This window comes from Anomaloglossus baeobatrachus, chromosome 1, assembly GCF_048569485.1.
Source record: "Anomaloglossus baeobatrachus isolate aAnoBae1 chromosome 1, aAnoBae1.hap1, whole genome shotgun sequence".
NCBI classification, from domain to species: Eukaryota; Metazoa; Chordata; class Amphibia; order Anura; family Aromobatidae; genus Anomaloglossus; species Anomaloglossus baeobatrachus.
This window is the reverse complement of record NC_134353.1, coordinates 360,701,666-360,717,941: the sequence shown is the minus strand read 5'-3', so window position 1 is coordinate 360,717,941 and position 16,276 is coordinate 360,701,666. Positions and strand designations below refer to the sequence as shown.

The window sequence follows — 16,276 nt, the reverse complement described above, 5'->3', positions numbered from 1 at the left end:
CAGCTCAAGAAATTGCAATTTTTTGCCAAAAATCTCAAAAAATTTTTATAATAAGTACAGTTTGGAATGTTTAGTGCTGTAGTGCACATTTGGTGCTGGCTTTTTGTTTTTTCTTCATTGAATTGGTCGGTGGTTGACCTCCACCTTGCTATGCACCCCAATTTGGGATGTATTCCATCTGTCTGAATTTTGGCGGTTGGTGACTGTTCACATTAAGTCATCAGGCTTTGTCCACAGGCTATTTACTTCATGCAGCATTTGCTTGGACCTGTCCCGCCCACAGCCATGACTCAGTCATGGGTACGGGATTGAAATAGACCAGGTGAGTGCTGCTAAGAGCAGTTCTACTATTCATATGTGAGGCCGTATGGCACATTTTATAAAAATATTTTAGTGTAGGACTGCTTCAAATGAGATTTGCCGTGACGTGGCGAAGCAGCTCAAGAAATTGCAATTTTTTGCCAAAAATCTCAAAAATTTTTTATAATAAGTACAGTTTGGAATGTTTAGTGCTGTAGTGCACATTTGGTGCTGGCTTTTTGTTTTTTCTTCATTGATCATAAACATGTGAAAACTGGGTTGTTGCCCCTAGCAACCAGGCTGCAACGCCTGTAAGCTTCGTGGACCCGCCGATCCACCGCAAACAGTCAGTAAAAAAAAAATGTATTTATTTTTTTCCGGGTAAGTACCTCTTAGGCCATTGCCCTTAGCAACCAGGCTGCCATGCCCGCATTCTCCACCATAATGTGAGGTAGCAGCGTTGCTTGGACAAAAACGTGAGGCAGTGAGGCAGCAGCGTGTTCACATCAAGAGTCTATTTATTGTTGCAGCATAAATAGATCCAATTTCCCACTGTCAAAGTCTCTTCCGGATCACAGCCGGTGCATATAGACAAACTCTTTGCATCAAAAAGTCTTGTTACCTTAGGACCCCGTTAACCGTAGGGATCTGTGTAAGGTTCTCCTAGGCTCACACTCTTGGCCTGTGTTCACTCCACACAGAGCCAGCCCAGCTCACACAGCATGTGTTAGCTTCACCAAGCCTGGCTCTCAACTGAGACACACCCTGCTGTGCTCTGCATGATTTAAACGAAAATGCCGGACATGAGGATTGCTACAAAACCTGGACTGGGAGGAGGGATCTGTCTCCCTGTTACCCTTTGTGCTATACTCCCAGTAATAGCTATAGCAAACTCAGAGGGTTTCCAGACACATTCTGGGGGACACATAGCGGTCTTCAAATATTACCCCTGTCACTGCCTCACAATGCTCTATTCTGGTCTGTAAAATTGGTCAGAATAGTGAATACTGTGATGCTTGAATGTGGACCATGAGTGCAAGTGGGAAATTGCTCATATACACACTGGCTGCAATTGGTCCATGCACTGTCATTGTGCACGACAGATCGCACACAGGTCAACATACGCTCATCTAAAGCAAAGAATCAGTATAAATAATGAGCATGTTACACATTATAAATTATGTGACACAGTCATTATTCACAGGCTCTGAAATAAAGAGAATGGAATGAGGCATAAAATGCCCCACTTACATGCAAGGGGATAATTTGTGGATTCAGTAATGTAATCCTTTAGTTAATATGTCCTTAGTGCACCTCGGCTCATACCTAAACACTTCCTGGTGCTCCTGAGGCCAGTACGTCTTCTCGAGGTTTACTTTGCTTTACACACTTTTCCTGCCTCCTAATTTATACGTTGGAAATATATCATATTTATTTAACAGTTTATTGCATTCTTCTTGGATAACCGTAACCAAGTTGTGGTCTACCAAATCTTAACAGTAAGCAGAGGCAAATCAAGGTTTTCCTGTACCCTGAGTAAAAATTGAGTTTGGCGCCCCCTTCTATACATGGCTTAAGTGATTTAAGTAGTTTAAGTGATTTTAAAGTGATTTGCATACACAGTCACATGTTGACTAGCTTCTCTTCCTGATTCTCTCAATGCTAATTGAAAAACGACACCCCCTTATTTATTAAGAGAAGCAAGAAAACAATCTAGTTGTCACATGACAAGTATGATAAGTATAAAAATTGATCCAAGGAGAATTCCATTATCTCTTGAATAAGATATATTTCCAACGTATAAATTCGGAGGCAGGAAAGGTGTGTAAAGCAAAGTAAACCTTGACAAGACGTGTACTGGTCTCAGGAGCACCAGGAAGTTTTTAGTTATGAGCCGAGTTGCACTAAGGACATATTAGGCTATGTGCCCATGGGACAATGTACCGGATTTTTGCCGCAGATTTATCTGGATTTTCTAGATAAATACGCAGGTTTTAGCAAGTACAGACACTCCCCATGTGCTATGGGACATGGGGAGTGCTGTGTCCATGCTGTGGTATGTGCGGTTGCGGAATAGGCTGCGGATGTCCCGCAGCCGCATGTAACTGCATGTCAATTATTCCTGCGGAATTCCTGGCCCTCCACTATGGAGATAGAGGCCGGGACTTCCGCAGGTAAGTCGCACGAATGTCCTCAGGTTTACCGCAGGTATTTCGCTGGAATCCCGCAGCAATATATAGCTGCGGATTCCGGGGAGCTGCTGGGGGAAACCTGCGGAACGTACCTGATGATATATCCGCGGGTACATTGTCGCGTGGGCACATAGCCTAAACTAAAGGATTACACTAATAAATCATTACAGAATCACAGGAAATCCTATGCCCATGCATGTATGTGAGGCATTTTATTCCTCATTCCATTCACTTTTTTTGAGATTAGAAAAAGACTCCTTACAAGAAAAAGACTCCTTAGATAGCAGCCGGATAGTTCATGTCAAATCCGAACGTAATGGGCAAATGGTACACACATAATGACATATAAATCCCAGAACAGGTGAACAATTACAGACTAAGTGTATCAACATAAGTCTCTGAAATACCACTTATTATATCTATTACTGTGCAAGGTAAATGGTAACTAAAGTCCACCAGTCTATGTAATGTAAAAAGTATCATACCCACTAAGCAGGTGGAAAAGAGGATATACGTGGCGCTGCAGTGAGCACCAAGGGGGTGAGGTTCTGTGTGGTAAGATAAGAAAATCACCCCTACGAAACGTGCGTTGTGGCTTCCTGAAGTCCTAAATTACCTGGGATCAGTCATCTACTACTTGGTGTTCATCGGGACATTATACTAAGAAGAGCCAAGGATAAGAAACATTATACCAGGGCAAGGACGGTAGACATTGTACCAGGAAGAAGCTCAGGATGGGTCCCAGGATTTAGGACATTATTACACAAAGGGTCAATTTATACCAGGATGGGGGACATTATACCAGGAAGGGGTTTAGGACAGTTGACATCATTACATGAGGGTTGAACATATGTGTCTTTATAGGCTCTACAACACACATCTGACCAGCATTTAGGATTTGCAGCAACAAATTTTGGCACAAACTCAAATATGTGTTTTTGCCATGTTGAACATGTGTTTTTGTTGTGTATGTTTCCTCACTCAGTATGGAGAAATACCCTGGAAAAATGTTGCAAGAATTGCCATGCTGCAGATTGTATTCTGCTGCTAATATGCAAGGAAAACATAAGCACAATATGCCTTAGATTTCAGAAATCTCATTCACTTTGCTTGTACTGTAAAACATTGCATAATTTCCGCAACAAATCTGTGCAGAAAAATACAAAAAACTACCGCAAAGTGTGAAAGGTCACAGGTAATCATTAACTAGTCAGAAAGCACAATACTTTATTACCATAGCCATCCATCATATTGTCTGACAAGTTATGGATTGCTATATGTGTAAAGTATCAGAGCCAATAACAATATAAGAATATAGCATCAGGACCACTATCAATACAGAAATACAGCATCACAACAATCATCAGTACATTAATACAGCACCAAAGCCACAATAAGTACATGATTACACCACCTAAACCAACATCAATATATGAATATAGCTCCAGAACTTTCATCACAACATAAATAACATCACCAGACCCGCAGTCAGTACATGAAAATATCACCAAGCTTTGTACAGCAATCAATTGCAATGTCAGGTCCGCTCCATATACATTTGTACAGCATTAACCTACAACTCCCAGTATGTACAACTCCCAGTATGTCCTTAACAACATAAAGGAGAGGCTGGGATGTGGTATTATGGCCCAGTCACACTAAACAACTTACCAGTGATCCCAACAACAATACAACCTGATAGGGATCGCTGGTAAGTTGCTAGGAGGTCGCTGGTGAGATGTCACACTAAGCGACGCTCCAGCGATCCCACCAGCAACCTGACCTGGCAGGGATCGCTGGAGCGTCGCTACACGGGTTGCTGATGAGCTGTCACACAGGCAGATCTCACCAGCAACCAGTGACCAGCCCCCAGCCAGCAGCGCCGCGTGGAAGCGATGCTGCGCTTGGTAACTAAGGTAAATATCGGGTAACCAACCTGATATTTACCTTGGTTACCAGCGCACACCGCTTAGCGCTGGCTCCCTGCACACCTAGCCACAGTACACATCGGATTAATTACCCGATGTTTACTGTGGCTACGTGTGCAGAGAGCAGGGAGCCGGCACTGACAGCGTGAGAGCGGCGGACGCTGGTAACAAAGGTAAATATCGGGTAACCAAGGTAAGGGCTTCTTGGTTACCCGATGTTTACCGTTGTTACCAGCGTTCGCAGAAGCCGGCTCCTGCTGCCTGCACATTTAGTTGTTGCTCTGTTGCTGTCACACATAGCGATGTGTGCTTCACAGCGGGAGAGCAACAACTAAAAAATGACATCCAGGACATTCAGCAACAACCAGCGACCTCACAGCAGGGGCCAGGTTGTTGCTGGATGTCACACACAGCAACATCGCTAGCAACATCGCTGCTATGTCACAAAAGTCGTTCCTTAGCAGCGATGTTGCTAGCGATGTTGCTTAGTGTGACGTGGCCTTTAAGCTGCAGACCTTTCAAGAATTACTGATTAAACAGAAGTCAGTATCACAAATAAACACATATCCAGGTCCCTTTTATAGATGAAGTTTTCTCTGATTGGAGTTGCTCTCATCCCTTTCTTCTCCATTTGGTCCAAAATTTCACATGCACACCTTGTCTCTGCAGACTTCTTTTCTCTCGGTCGTCCTTCTGAAGCACATCCCGATACCAGTACTAGAGTATGAAGGGCTCCATTGCAAAGTGAAGCACGTATTTGTGAAGTGTAAAGGACATGATATATATGGTTTTCAAAATATAAATCTGAAAATTGTGACCTGCATTTGTATTGAGCTCCCCTGAGTCAATACTTTGCAGGACCACCTTTGTGCTGCAATTACTGCTGCAAGTCTTATGTGGTAAGTCTCTACCAGCTTTGTACCACCTAGAGGCTGAAATTTGTGCCTATTCATCTTTTCAAAATAGCTCAAGCTTCATGAAATTGGATAGAGGGCATCGGTGAACAGCAATTTTTAGGTCTTGCCACAGATTCTCAAATAGATTAAGGTCTGAATTTTGACTGGGCCTTTTAAACACATGAAAATGCTTTGATCTAAACAACTCCATTGTAGCTCTGGTTGTATCCGTGTCATGCTAGAAGATAAACCTGTACCTGAGTCTCAAGTTTTTACAGCCTCTAACAGATTTTCCTCAAGATTGCCCTGTATTTATCTCCATTCATCCTCCCATCAATTTTGACAAGCTTCCCTGTCCCTGCTGAAGAAGAGTATTCCCACAGCATGATGCTGTCACCACCATGTTTGATGCTGGGTATGGTGTTTTCAGCGTGATGTGCAGTGTTAGTTTTCCACCACTCAAAGCATTTTGCATTTAGCTGAAAAAGTTCAATTTTGGACTTGTCTGACCAGAGCATCTTCTTCCATGTGCTAGCTGTGTCCTCTACATGCTATGTGGAGGAAGATGCTCTGGTCAGATGAGACCAAAAAAAGAACCTTTTGGGCTAATTGCAAAACACTATGAGTGGCAGAAAACTAAGTGCACATAACCCTGAAAACACCATCCCTACCATCAAATATTGCAGTGGCAGCATCATGCTGTGGGGATGCTTTTTTTCATCCAGGATCAGGGAAGCTTGTCAGAGTTGATGGACAGATGGCTAGCTAACTAGAGGGCAAATCTGGAGGAAAACTTGTACAAGGCTGCAAAAAACTTGAGACTGGGATGTAAAACGGTAAAGTGAACTATATGGTAATTGTCTCCCAAGCTATTTTTGCCTTTAGGGCCAATATCTGAAGCATGTGTAGTCCTGGTTTTTATTAGCTATACTGTGACAAAGTCATTCTCTCCATTCAGGGTTATTTAGAAATGTGCTTTTGCATGTCATAGTAAAATATACAAATAACTGTTCCAGGTGCTTCTCAGCTTCTTCGAGAGACTGCATGGTATGACCCAATCCAGCCATCTCAGCAACTAAAGGACTCTGCTCGGTGGGGCACATTCATATGGAGGGATAAGCCCATCCTTGGTAAAGAGTACGGTAAGCAGAAAAAACCCCAAAACAAAAGATACTGTAAGCTATATGTTAAATGGAAATTATTGATTGCTTTAACCTGCCATCTGCCCCCAAAGAATTAGTTTTTATGGTCTTGAGTAGTTGTGAATCATGCTTATTTTTATAAGCTGCATAATATTGAATTCTATAAAAACAATATTTTTTTTACTTGTGATTTATTTATTTACTGTGCATGCTTTATATGCTAATCATCTACTATTAGTCATGTGGGTGGAACAATTACTGTGAATAGTCACATTGTCTGGGCTGAAGCCACGTCTCTTAGGCATCTCCTTCACTCAATGTAACACCTAGAGCATGTACAGTGTGGAGAAGACGGAGAACTTATTTTCTCCATCTGAGTGCAGGCCGATGTTTTTCATGCGCTGTAGGGATTCAGCTCTGGTAGGCAGTGGCAGGGACGCAGTAAAGAGGGACACACAGGTTTTCAGTCCAAAAAGTCAGTGTTTTATTCACACTGATAACAAACAGTCTTACTTTTTCAGAATACAAAGGAAAAGTCCAGCTTGGCAAACAGCTTAACAAAGGTCATGGACATGTCAGTCCATTCAGATTATTATTTATTATTATTATAGCGACATTTATTCCATGGTGCTTTACATGTGAAAGGGGTATACGTAATAGGGACAAGTACAATAATCCTAAACAATACAGGACACAGACAGGTACAGGAAGAGAAAGGTCCCTGCCCGTGAGGGCTCAGTCTACTAGGGATGGGTGAGGATACAGTAGGTGAGGGTAGGGCTGGTCGTGCGGCGCTGTATCAGACTGAGGGTTATGGCAGGTTGTAGGCTTGTCGGAAGAGGTGAGACTTCAGTTTCCTTTTAAAGCTTGTCAAGGTAGGCAAGAGCCTGATATGTTGTGGCAGTTCATTCCAGAGTATGGGGAGGCACGGTAGAAATCTTGGATGCGGTGGTGGAAAGAGGAGATGAGAAGGGAGTAGAGAAGGAGATCTTGTGAGGATTGAAGGTTACATGCAGGTAAGTATCGGGAGACTAGGTCACAGATGTAGGGAGGAGACAGGTTGTGGATAGCTTTGTAGGTCATGGTTAGGATTTTGAACTGGAGTCGTTGAGCAATGGGAAGCCAGTGAAGGGATTGGCTGAGAGGAGACGTCGGGGAGTAGTGGGGGGACAGGTGGATTAGTTGGGCGGCATAGTTTAGAATAGATTCTAGGGGTACGAGACTGTTAGAAGGGAAGCCACAGAGCAGGAGATTGCAATAATCCAGGCGGGAGATAATAAGGGCATGTACTAGGGTTTTTGCAGCTTCTTGGGAAAGGAACGTATGGATTCGGGAAATATGTTTGAGTTGGAGGCGGCAGGAGGTGAAGAGGGGTTGGATGTGTGGCTTGACAGAGAGATCAGAGACTAGAGTTACTCCCAGGCAGTGAGCATGTGAGACTGGGGAAAGTGAGCAGCCATTGACATTGATGGATATGTCAGGTGGTTGGGTGAGGAGGAGGAAAGATAATGAATTCTGTTTTGTCCATGTTCAGTTTTAGGAATCAAACAGAGAAAAAGGATGAAATAGCAGACAGACATTATGTGATTCTGGTTAGTAGGGAGGTGATGTCAGGTCCAGAAAGGTAGATCTGCGTATCATCAGCGTAGAGGTGATACTGAAAGTCGTGGTACTCTATGAGCTGTCCCTCGCCGAGTTGTCGATGGAGAACACCAGGGGTCCTAGAACTGAAGATATGGTTTTCCCACTTCAGCTTTCCAGCCCATCCACCCACAGACTGAGAAGTTCTGACTGCCTATCTATGCTGTGCTAATCCTGCAGCTGTGCACCTCGGGTGTAACCCGGACTAGCAGAGACGATCCAGGCCAGGGTTTGACCTCTTATCTGCAAAAGGCACATGCTAGGCGTAATATATCTCCTATCTACTTGAGATTTACTGGTCAAGCCTTTTTTTTTCCAGAAAAATTGACTAAGCAAAGTAAAATGGCATAGTGCATAGTTTTTCGTTACATTTTGCACTTTTACACTAACTTCTCATCCAACATTTTGAAACGTGGTTGGTGTTTTAGTTACAAATGCCAGTCCTGAGCAATTTCACACATAGTCTTACAAGGCTGATAGACTAGCTTTTTGTTTACCAGTCTTTATCCAAGGTGTGCTGGAGTAATATACGGCAAACTCATTAGTGTGTCTTTCATCTATGGTGTACCAGAGAAAGAAATGTGCACCATGGATTAGTGGATCTACTATCATTTAAGCCACTTTCATGGTGTTAAAAAATGATTAATTTTTCATGCCACAATAGGCAATGCCTACTGCCTGGTAAGATCTGCCCACTTATCAAAAAGATAGCAGAACTGGAATAAAAATGCCAAAAGTCACAAAATGTCTGCGCAACTATGTCTTACAGAACACTTTTTATATGATGCATGCCAATTTCAGATCGTGCTGGCTCCTTTTTCTCTGTTACTTCTGAAAGACATAGTCATATCATCTCTCTACTTCTTGATCATGATCATTTCGAACTACCAGGAATTAAAGCAATCATCCTCTGCCTCATATTTGGTATTTTGTCTGATAAATTACGAAAGTCTGCTGAATCTGGCAAAGGGGCATTCTGAAGAGGACCTTGTCAACACTGGCCAGTTTTATTTTATTTCTACTGCTTCTCTGATTATTCCCTTTTATTTCCAAATTTAACATATGGCTCCAGACGTATGGATCTTTTTATTTACTGCTTTTTATGGGTGCAGATCACAAGCGTAATAATGACTAACAGCCTAAAGACACCCCTCCAGATAATTTTATGAGCCACACCCTTTTGGCAAAGACCAAAAAATTAGCAATAAATAAAAATCCTCATATTTCCGGAGCCGTATGACAGATTTAAAACAAAAAAATAATAATCAGGGGAGCAGCTGTAATAGTAAAGCATAAATGGGTCAGTTTGGACCTGGTGTCAAGTCCTCTTTTAGTAACCGTCTAAGCTGCTCGCTTAATCGGTGTAGGGAACAGAATGATCTCTTTTAGTGTCTGGATGCTGGATGGAGAGTGATGACAATCTGTCTCTTCAGAATTCCCCATAAGTATTCAATAGGACTCAGACCAAGAGAGATACTTGGTATATCAAAAAACTGACAAGCCACTCCAAGAATAAGACAAGTGTGAACAGGTGCAATCTAGTCAATATACCCCCCCCATAAATACTGTTGCACTTGAAATGCCATAATATATAAATATTGAATATTTGAAATTGGAATTACATTATTTCTAACAAAACTATGGTAAAAAAAATAGGTAATTAGCTCATAAACTGGCCAATTCATGATATCCCAACTGCCAGCAACTAGGTGAACACCTTGGTTGGGACCTAAACCTTATATGGCTCTCCCGGGCTGAATTTGAGCCAATTTGTGCACTAAGTAGCTATTTGTTTAACATATTTTTTACAGTAATTATGCAACTCCAATTTTATATATTCAATGTTTACATATTACAGTATTTCATGTTTATTTGGTTCCCTATGGTCCTGCTGCCATTCTAGTGACACTTGTGGCACTGGCAGGTATTTTCTTTAAACACCAGAGTGGAGGTGCACCTGTACGTCTGCGAATTTATAATACAATCATTGAAATAATTTACACCAGCAGCATTTATGCAGTCCCCTGTAAGGATACTGCCACCACCATGATGCATGGTGCCTACAGTGAAACATGGTGGAGTCAGTGTCCATATGTGCATGAGTGCTTGGGTGTTGGGGAGCAACAGTTCATTGATGATATCATTAATTCACAGATGTACTGCTCTGTGTTGAAGGAGAAGATCCTACCATGATCTCTGTGCCGTTGGTAGATGTGCACATTTCCAACATGACAATGATCCAAAACACACATCTGTTGCTTTTCTGAAGAACAGGGTGAAAGTGATTCAGTGGCCAAGTGTATCTCCTGATCTGAACCCAACCAAAAACCTATGGGAAATTCTGACGCGAAAAGTTGAGCATCACTCTCCAGCCATCATCCAGGCTCTAAAAAAGGTCTTTCTTGACATATGGAAAAAGATAGATGCTGTAAAATGTCGACAACTTGTTAATTCCAAGCCTAGAAAACTTGGTGCTGTCTTTATTAATGATAATCATGCAAAATACTAGAAACCCAGTTTTGTCAAATTCTATATGCTACAGTTAGGTCCAGAAATATTTGGACAGTGACACAAGTTTTGTTATTTTAGCTGTTTACAAAAACATGTTCAGAAATACAATTATATATATAATATGGGCTGAAAGTGCACACTCCCAGCTGCAATATGAGAGTTTTCACATCCAAATCGGAGAAAGGGTTTAGGAATCATAGCTCTGTAATGCATAGCCTCTTCTTTTTCAAGGGACCAAAAGTAATTGGACAGGGGACTCTAAGGGCTGCAATTAACTCTGAAGGCGTCTCCCTCGTTAACCTGTAATCAATGAAGTAGTTAAAAGGTCTGGGGTTGATTACAGGTGTGTGGTTTTGCATTTGGAAGCTGTTGCTGTGACCAGACAACATGTGGTCTAAGGAACTCTCAATTGAGGTGAAGCAGAACATCCTGAGGCTGAAAAAAAAAAGAAGAAATCCATCAGAGAGATAGCAGACATGCTTGGAGTAGCAAAATCAACAGTCGGGTACATTCTGAGAAAAAAGGAATTGACTGGTGAGCTTGGGAACTCAAAAAGGCCTGGGCGTCCACGGATGACAACAGTGGTGGATGATCGCCGCATACTTTCTTTGGTGAAGAAGAACCCGTTCACAACATCAACTGAAGTCCAGAACACTTGAAGTGAAGTAGGTGTATCTGTCTCTAAGTCAACAGTAAAGAGAAGACTCCATGAAAGTAAATACAAAGGGTTCACATCTAGATGCAAACCATTCATCAATTCCAAAAATAGACAGGCCAGAGTTAAATTTGCTGAAAAACACCTCATGAAGCCAGCTCAGTTCTGGAAAAGTATTCTATGGACAGATGAGACCAAGATCAACCTGTACCAGAATGATGGGAAGAAAAAAGTTTGGAGAAGAAAGGGAACGGCACATGATCCAAGGCACACCACATCCTCTGTAAAACATGCTGGAGGCAACGTGATGGCATGGGCATGCATGGCTTTCAATGGCACTGGGTCACTTGTGTTTATTGATGACATAACAGCAGACAAGAGTAGCCGGATGAATTCTGAAGTGTACCGGGATATACTTTCAGCCCAGATTCAGCCAAATGCCGCAAAGTTGATCGGACGGCGCTTCATAGTACAGATGGACAATGACCCCGAGCATACAGCCAAAGCTACCCAGGAGTTCATGAGTGCAAAAAAGTGGAACATTCTGCAATGGCCAAGTCAATCACCAGATCTTAACCCAATTGAGCATGCATTTCACTTGCTCAAATCCAGACTTAAGACGGAAAGACCCACAAACAAGCAAGACCTGAAGGCTGCGGCTGTAAAGGCCTGGCAAAGCATTAAGAAGGAGGAAACCCAGCGTTTGGTGATGTCCATGGGTTCCAGAATTAAGGCAGTGATTGCCTCCAAAGGATTCGCAACAAAATATTGAAAATAAAAATATTTTGTTTGGGTTTGGTTTATTTGTCCAATTACTTTTGACCTCCTAAAATGTGGAGTGTTTGTAAAGAAATGTGTACAATTCCTACAATTTCTATCAGATATTTTTGTTCAAACCTTCAAATTAAACGTTACAATCTGCACTTGAATTCTGTTGTAGAGGTTTCATTTCAAATCCAATGGGGTGGCATGCAGAGCCCAACTCGCGAAAATTGTGTCACTGTCCAAATATTTCTGGACCTAACTGTATGTATGTATGTATGTATATTACTCACCTACACTATAACACTGACACCCAGCATATATGTCCTCCACCTAGGTTATCACATATGCTGTGCATGACCTTGTTTATATTTACATCATCTTATAGAACTGGATATTAAACCTGCGCTTATTCATACAATTTGTTCTTCTGTTTTTCAGTTGTAAACAGACACAAGTTTGGCGTTCAGAAGTGATCCTGTACAATCTACAATGTGTCCATCATTGTAACCTCGATGTAAAACTACCTAAAAAATTTTGATGCTGTTTACAACTTTATTTCACAATGTGAAAATCACATTGGGTATAAATATTAGGAAATTAGTTTCTCAACACAATTTTTACTGATGAACATAAACATGGCTGCGAATGGAGCCACAGCTTGATAAAATGAAAACACTATTGGTTGTTTCATCTTCTTCAATGGGTAAAATTGAAAAGTGGCTATAAAAACAATTAACTTTTCAATGTACCGGTTATTAAAAATCTTATTTAACAATATACTGCTCGCTGACTAGGTTACTGGCCACCTCTGCAGTCTCTCAGTGACTGCAAGGTAATAGCAAAATGCTTAAAAGCTCTTTACTGTAGAACTTGTGAGCGCTGCTCTGAAGCTAGCTGGCTCACTGGATTTTACTAAATTTCAGTGCCCCCACACCTGTCCAATGCTGCAGAGTTAAACTTGTCTCTTCTTGCAAAATCGTAGTTTGGGCCATCCAGCAATGTAGCTATGTAGCTATTAGTGATGAGTTCTGGTTTGGCCACCCAGATAAAGATTAAAAAATGTAAAAAAATTTTTTAAAAGGAAGTAAAATGGGGATTAGAGCAGGAGAATTATACTTGCCTAGTCTCCTAGCAGCTGTCACGCTGCTTACAGGTCCAATATTTAACTCTCATGCGCATTCACTGCTTCCCCTGGCCACCTTCTGTGACAACGTCTGTAATTGCAGTCAGACTACTGGCATGTCGGTGTCTGTGATTGGCTGTGGAGTGTAAAAATAAATAAATAATTTTAAAAAATGGTGTAAAGTCCCATGTATATTGTTACCCACCGTAGATGAATCAGACGTCTGCAGGCTGCAGCCCCCAGCTGTGTGTATTATCTTGGCTGTGTATCAAAATATGAGGAACCCCATGCAGATTTTTAAAAATGATTTAAATAAATAATAATAAAAAAATGGTGTGCAGTCTCCTCCAATTTAAATACCCAGCCAAATTAAATAGAACAGTTGGGGACTGGTATTCTCAGGCTGGGGAAGCCCATGGTTATTTGGCCCTTCCCAGTCTAAAAATTAGCAGCCTGCAGGCACCCCAGATTTGTTGCATCCATTAAATACGCCAATTCCGGCAATCGGGGGTAATACAAGGGGTTAATTTCAGCTGTGATTTGTCAAAAAATGACTGCTGTCATCAAGCCCAATGGAACACCCCATTACTAAACCTATAAGTCAAAAGAAGTAAACACAAAACACAGAGAAAAATCCTTTATTTAAAAAAACACCCTCTTTCTCTAATTTATTAATCCCCAAAACAACCCTGCAGGTCTGATGTAATCCACACGAGGTCTCACGATGATCCCAGCTCTGCTGCATTTGAGGTCTCAGTGCGCGGTCACACTAGAAAACGTGACTGCACACTGTGGCCTTAGGGACACACTGACGGAGCCTCAGATGTGAGTGGTGACGTCAGTGAGGTCACAGCTGGGGGTTCTAATGGTACCCCAGCTGTGACCTAAGGTGTACTGACCTGAGATGAATTCATTGAAATCAGTGACCTCACCTCAGATTACTGGATTAAGTGATGTGCGCACATTGAGAATTTGGTTGTAGATATTTCTGCACCAAATCTGCATACCCTGGCAGAAAAACTCACTGAAGCTGCATTAAAAATTCACCAAAAACGAGTCAAACTACATCACGTTTTTGGTGCGTTTTTTTTTGTCTGCAATCAAATACTCAACGTGTACACATAGAGTAATCCTGTAATCAGCCATTGACTTCAATAAGGTCACTGAGTTCAATGGGTTCACCAGAGCTCAGTTCACCTGAGGTTACAGCTGTGTTACCTTGGGAACCCCAGCTCTGATGTAAAGTGAACTCAGTGACATCACCGCTTCGTCCCTGATAGCGCAGTGAGTGGTCACTTTTTCTAATGTGACCGCACACTGCGGCCTTAGATATAGTAGAGCTGGTATTGTCGTGGGACCTTATGTGGATTATGATGGATCTGTAGAGGTGTTGTGGTGGTTAATAAATTGGCAAAAGAGGGAGATTTATTTTTTTTTTTTAATAAAGGATTTTTCTCTGTATTATGTGTTTTATTTTGTTTTACTTATAGGTTAGTAATGGGGGGGTCATTTTTTAACATTTATTTATTTATTTAAATAATTAAAACAAAGCTGCATAGGGTTACTTGTATTTTAATATACAGCCAAATAATGCACACAGCTGGGGGCTGCAGGCTGTAGCCCTCTGCTTTATCTGCACTGGAACCCTATTCCATTTTATTCAATTATTTATTTCTGCACTCCACAACCAATCATAGACACCAACAGTCTGACTGCAACCAATCACAGATGCTGTCACAGAGGGTGGGCGGGGGAAGTAGTGAATATTTCTTACTTTTTCAACCCCCTAGCCCTTACTAACACCATTTTAAAGCACACAAGTTCATGTCCACATAAACCTTTATGGTGTTTGGCATCCGGACTCAACTTCAACTTCAAGTCCGGTCCCGAAAAAAAAAAAAGTTTGTTTAGTATAGCAATAACCTTATTGATCTGAAAAATCATCTTACCAAGCCAATTTTACTGCACAATGAACACTAAACCAGAAAACAATGAAAAAAATAACATTTTTTTTTCACCATTTCATTGCAATTGGAATTAATTTTTTTGTTTTCTAGTATATTGTGTAGTAAAATTAATGTTATCATTCCAAAGTAAAATTTGTCTCAGGAAAAAAACATGTCCTGATATGGCAAAGTGCATGGTAAACACAAACAGGTTCTGACTTTTGGAAGACGGGAAGAAAAAAAAAAAGGCAAAAACAAAAATTATCTGTGGTGGCAAGGAATTAAAACATATCTATCCTATATACAAAAATTGTGGCAAAACCCCATCATTCTGCTGTGATATTTATTTTATTTATTATTTTAAATTGCAGCAAATATATTTTTGTTTTACTGCAATTATGGCATTGCCATCTGAGGCGCATCATAGAGTTGCAAATGTTTTCAAATACACTGGAGATCAAAATTAGAGAACAATGTGTGATCACTTGCTTTTTTCAGAAATAATGTAATCTACATTGATCAACATTTGAAGGTTTTTTGTAAGGGGTACACCATGCCAGCAGAACTGTGTTTTACAAAAGATCCAAAGTTTATCAATATAAAACCTTTGTTTTGCCTAAATCGTGATGATCATAATTAGAGAACAACAATGACTGTAGCACAAAGAAAGATAAGTAAATTTTCTGAAGGCAACAACAGTCACCAATCAATTTGAAGTGTACAAGCCTCTGCTTTGAATGACTTCAGCACAACTGCGGCCACAGGACATCACTACTGATTTTGGTCCACTCTTCCAGTCTCTTCCACAGTTCTTTGACTGTTGTGGGTTTCTGGCCGTAACTTTGTCACCAAGGATTTTCTAGAGGTTTTCTATTGGGTTTAGATCAGGACTCTGGACTGGCCATTTCATTGTTTCAATGTTTTTTGTTTGAAGGAACTGCTTTACCCATTTTGCTGGTTTGACGGGGGGCATTCTCCTGCATGAAAATTGCTGGCTGATTGAGTGATGAACGCAAGGAACATGTTGTTGAAGATGGTTCCGATAGACACTTGTATTCACTCTGCCATTCAGCTGTATCAGAGGTCCAACTCCTGCTGCCGAAAACATTCCCCAAATCATGATATTTCCTCCACCACCTTTCACTGACTCCTTAACACACTTTGAGTTCAGTCTTTC

General features: G+C 41.3%; 1 protein-coding gene across 2 annotated transcripts in view; it reads left to right on the top strand.

Annotated features, from left to right (window-relative positions):
• The window catches only part of TEKTIP1 (tektin bundle interacting protein 1), a 34,633-nt gene extending 20,769 nt beyond the window's left edge, over window positions 1-13,864 (top strand). Inside the window, exons 1-3 of one of the 2 annotated variants that reach the window (XR_012750868.1) lie at window positions 5,079-5,319; window positions 6,333-6,458; window positions 12,469-13,864. Coding sequence is in view for 1 of the 2 variants with exons in the window: in XM_075337793.1 (XP_075193908.1) it covers window positions 6,333-6,458; window positions 12,469-12,503 (161 nt within the window). In the remaining variant the exon portion in view is untranslated. Of the gene's footprint in view, window positions 1-5,078; window positions 5,320-6,332; window positions 6,459-12,468 lie in introns of those variants that run through there. The other variant, XM_075337793.1, reaches the window with a different exon arrangement.
• The last annotated feature ends 2,412 nt before the right edge of the window (window positions 13,865-16,276 follow it).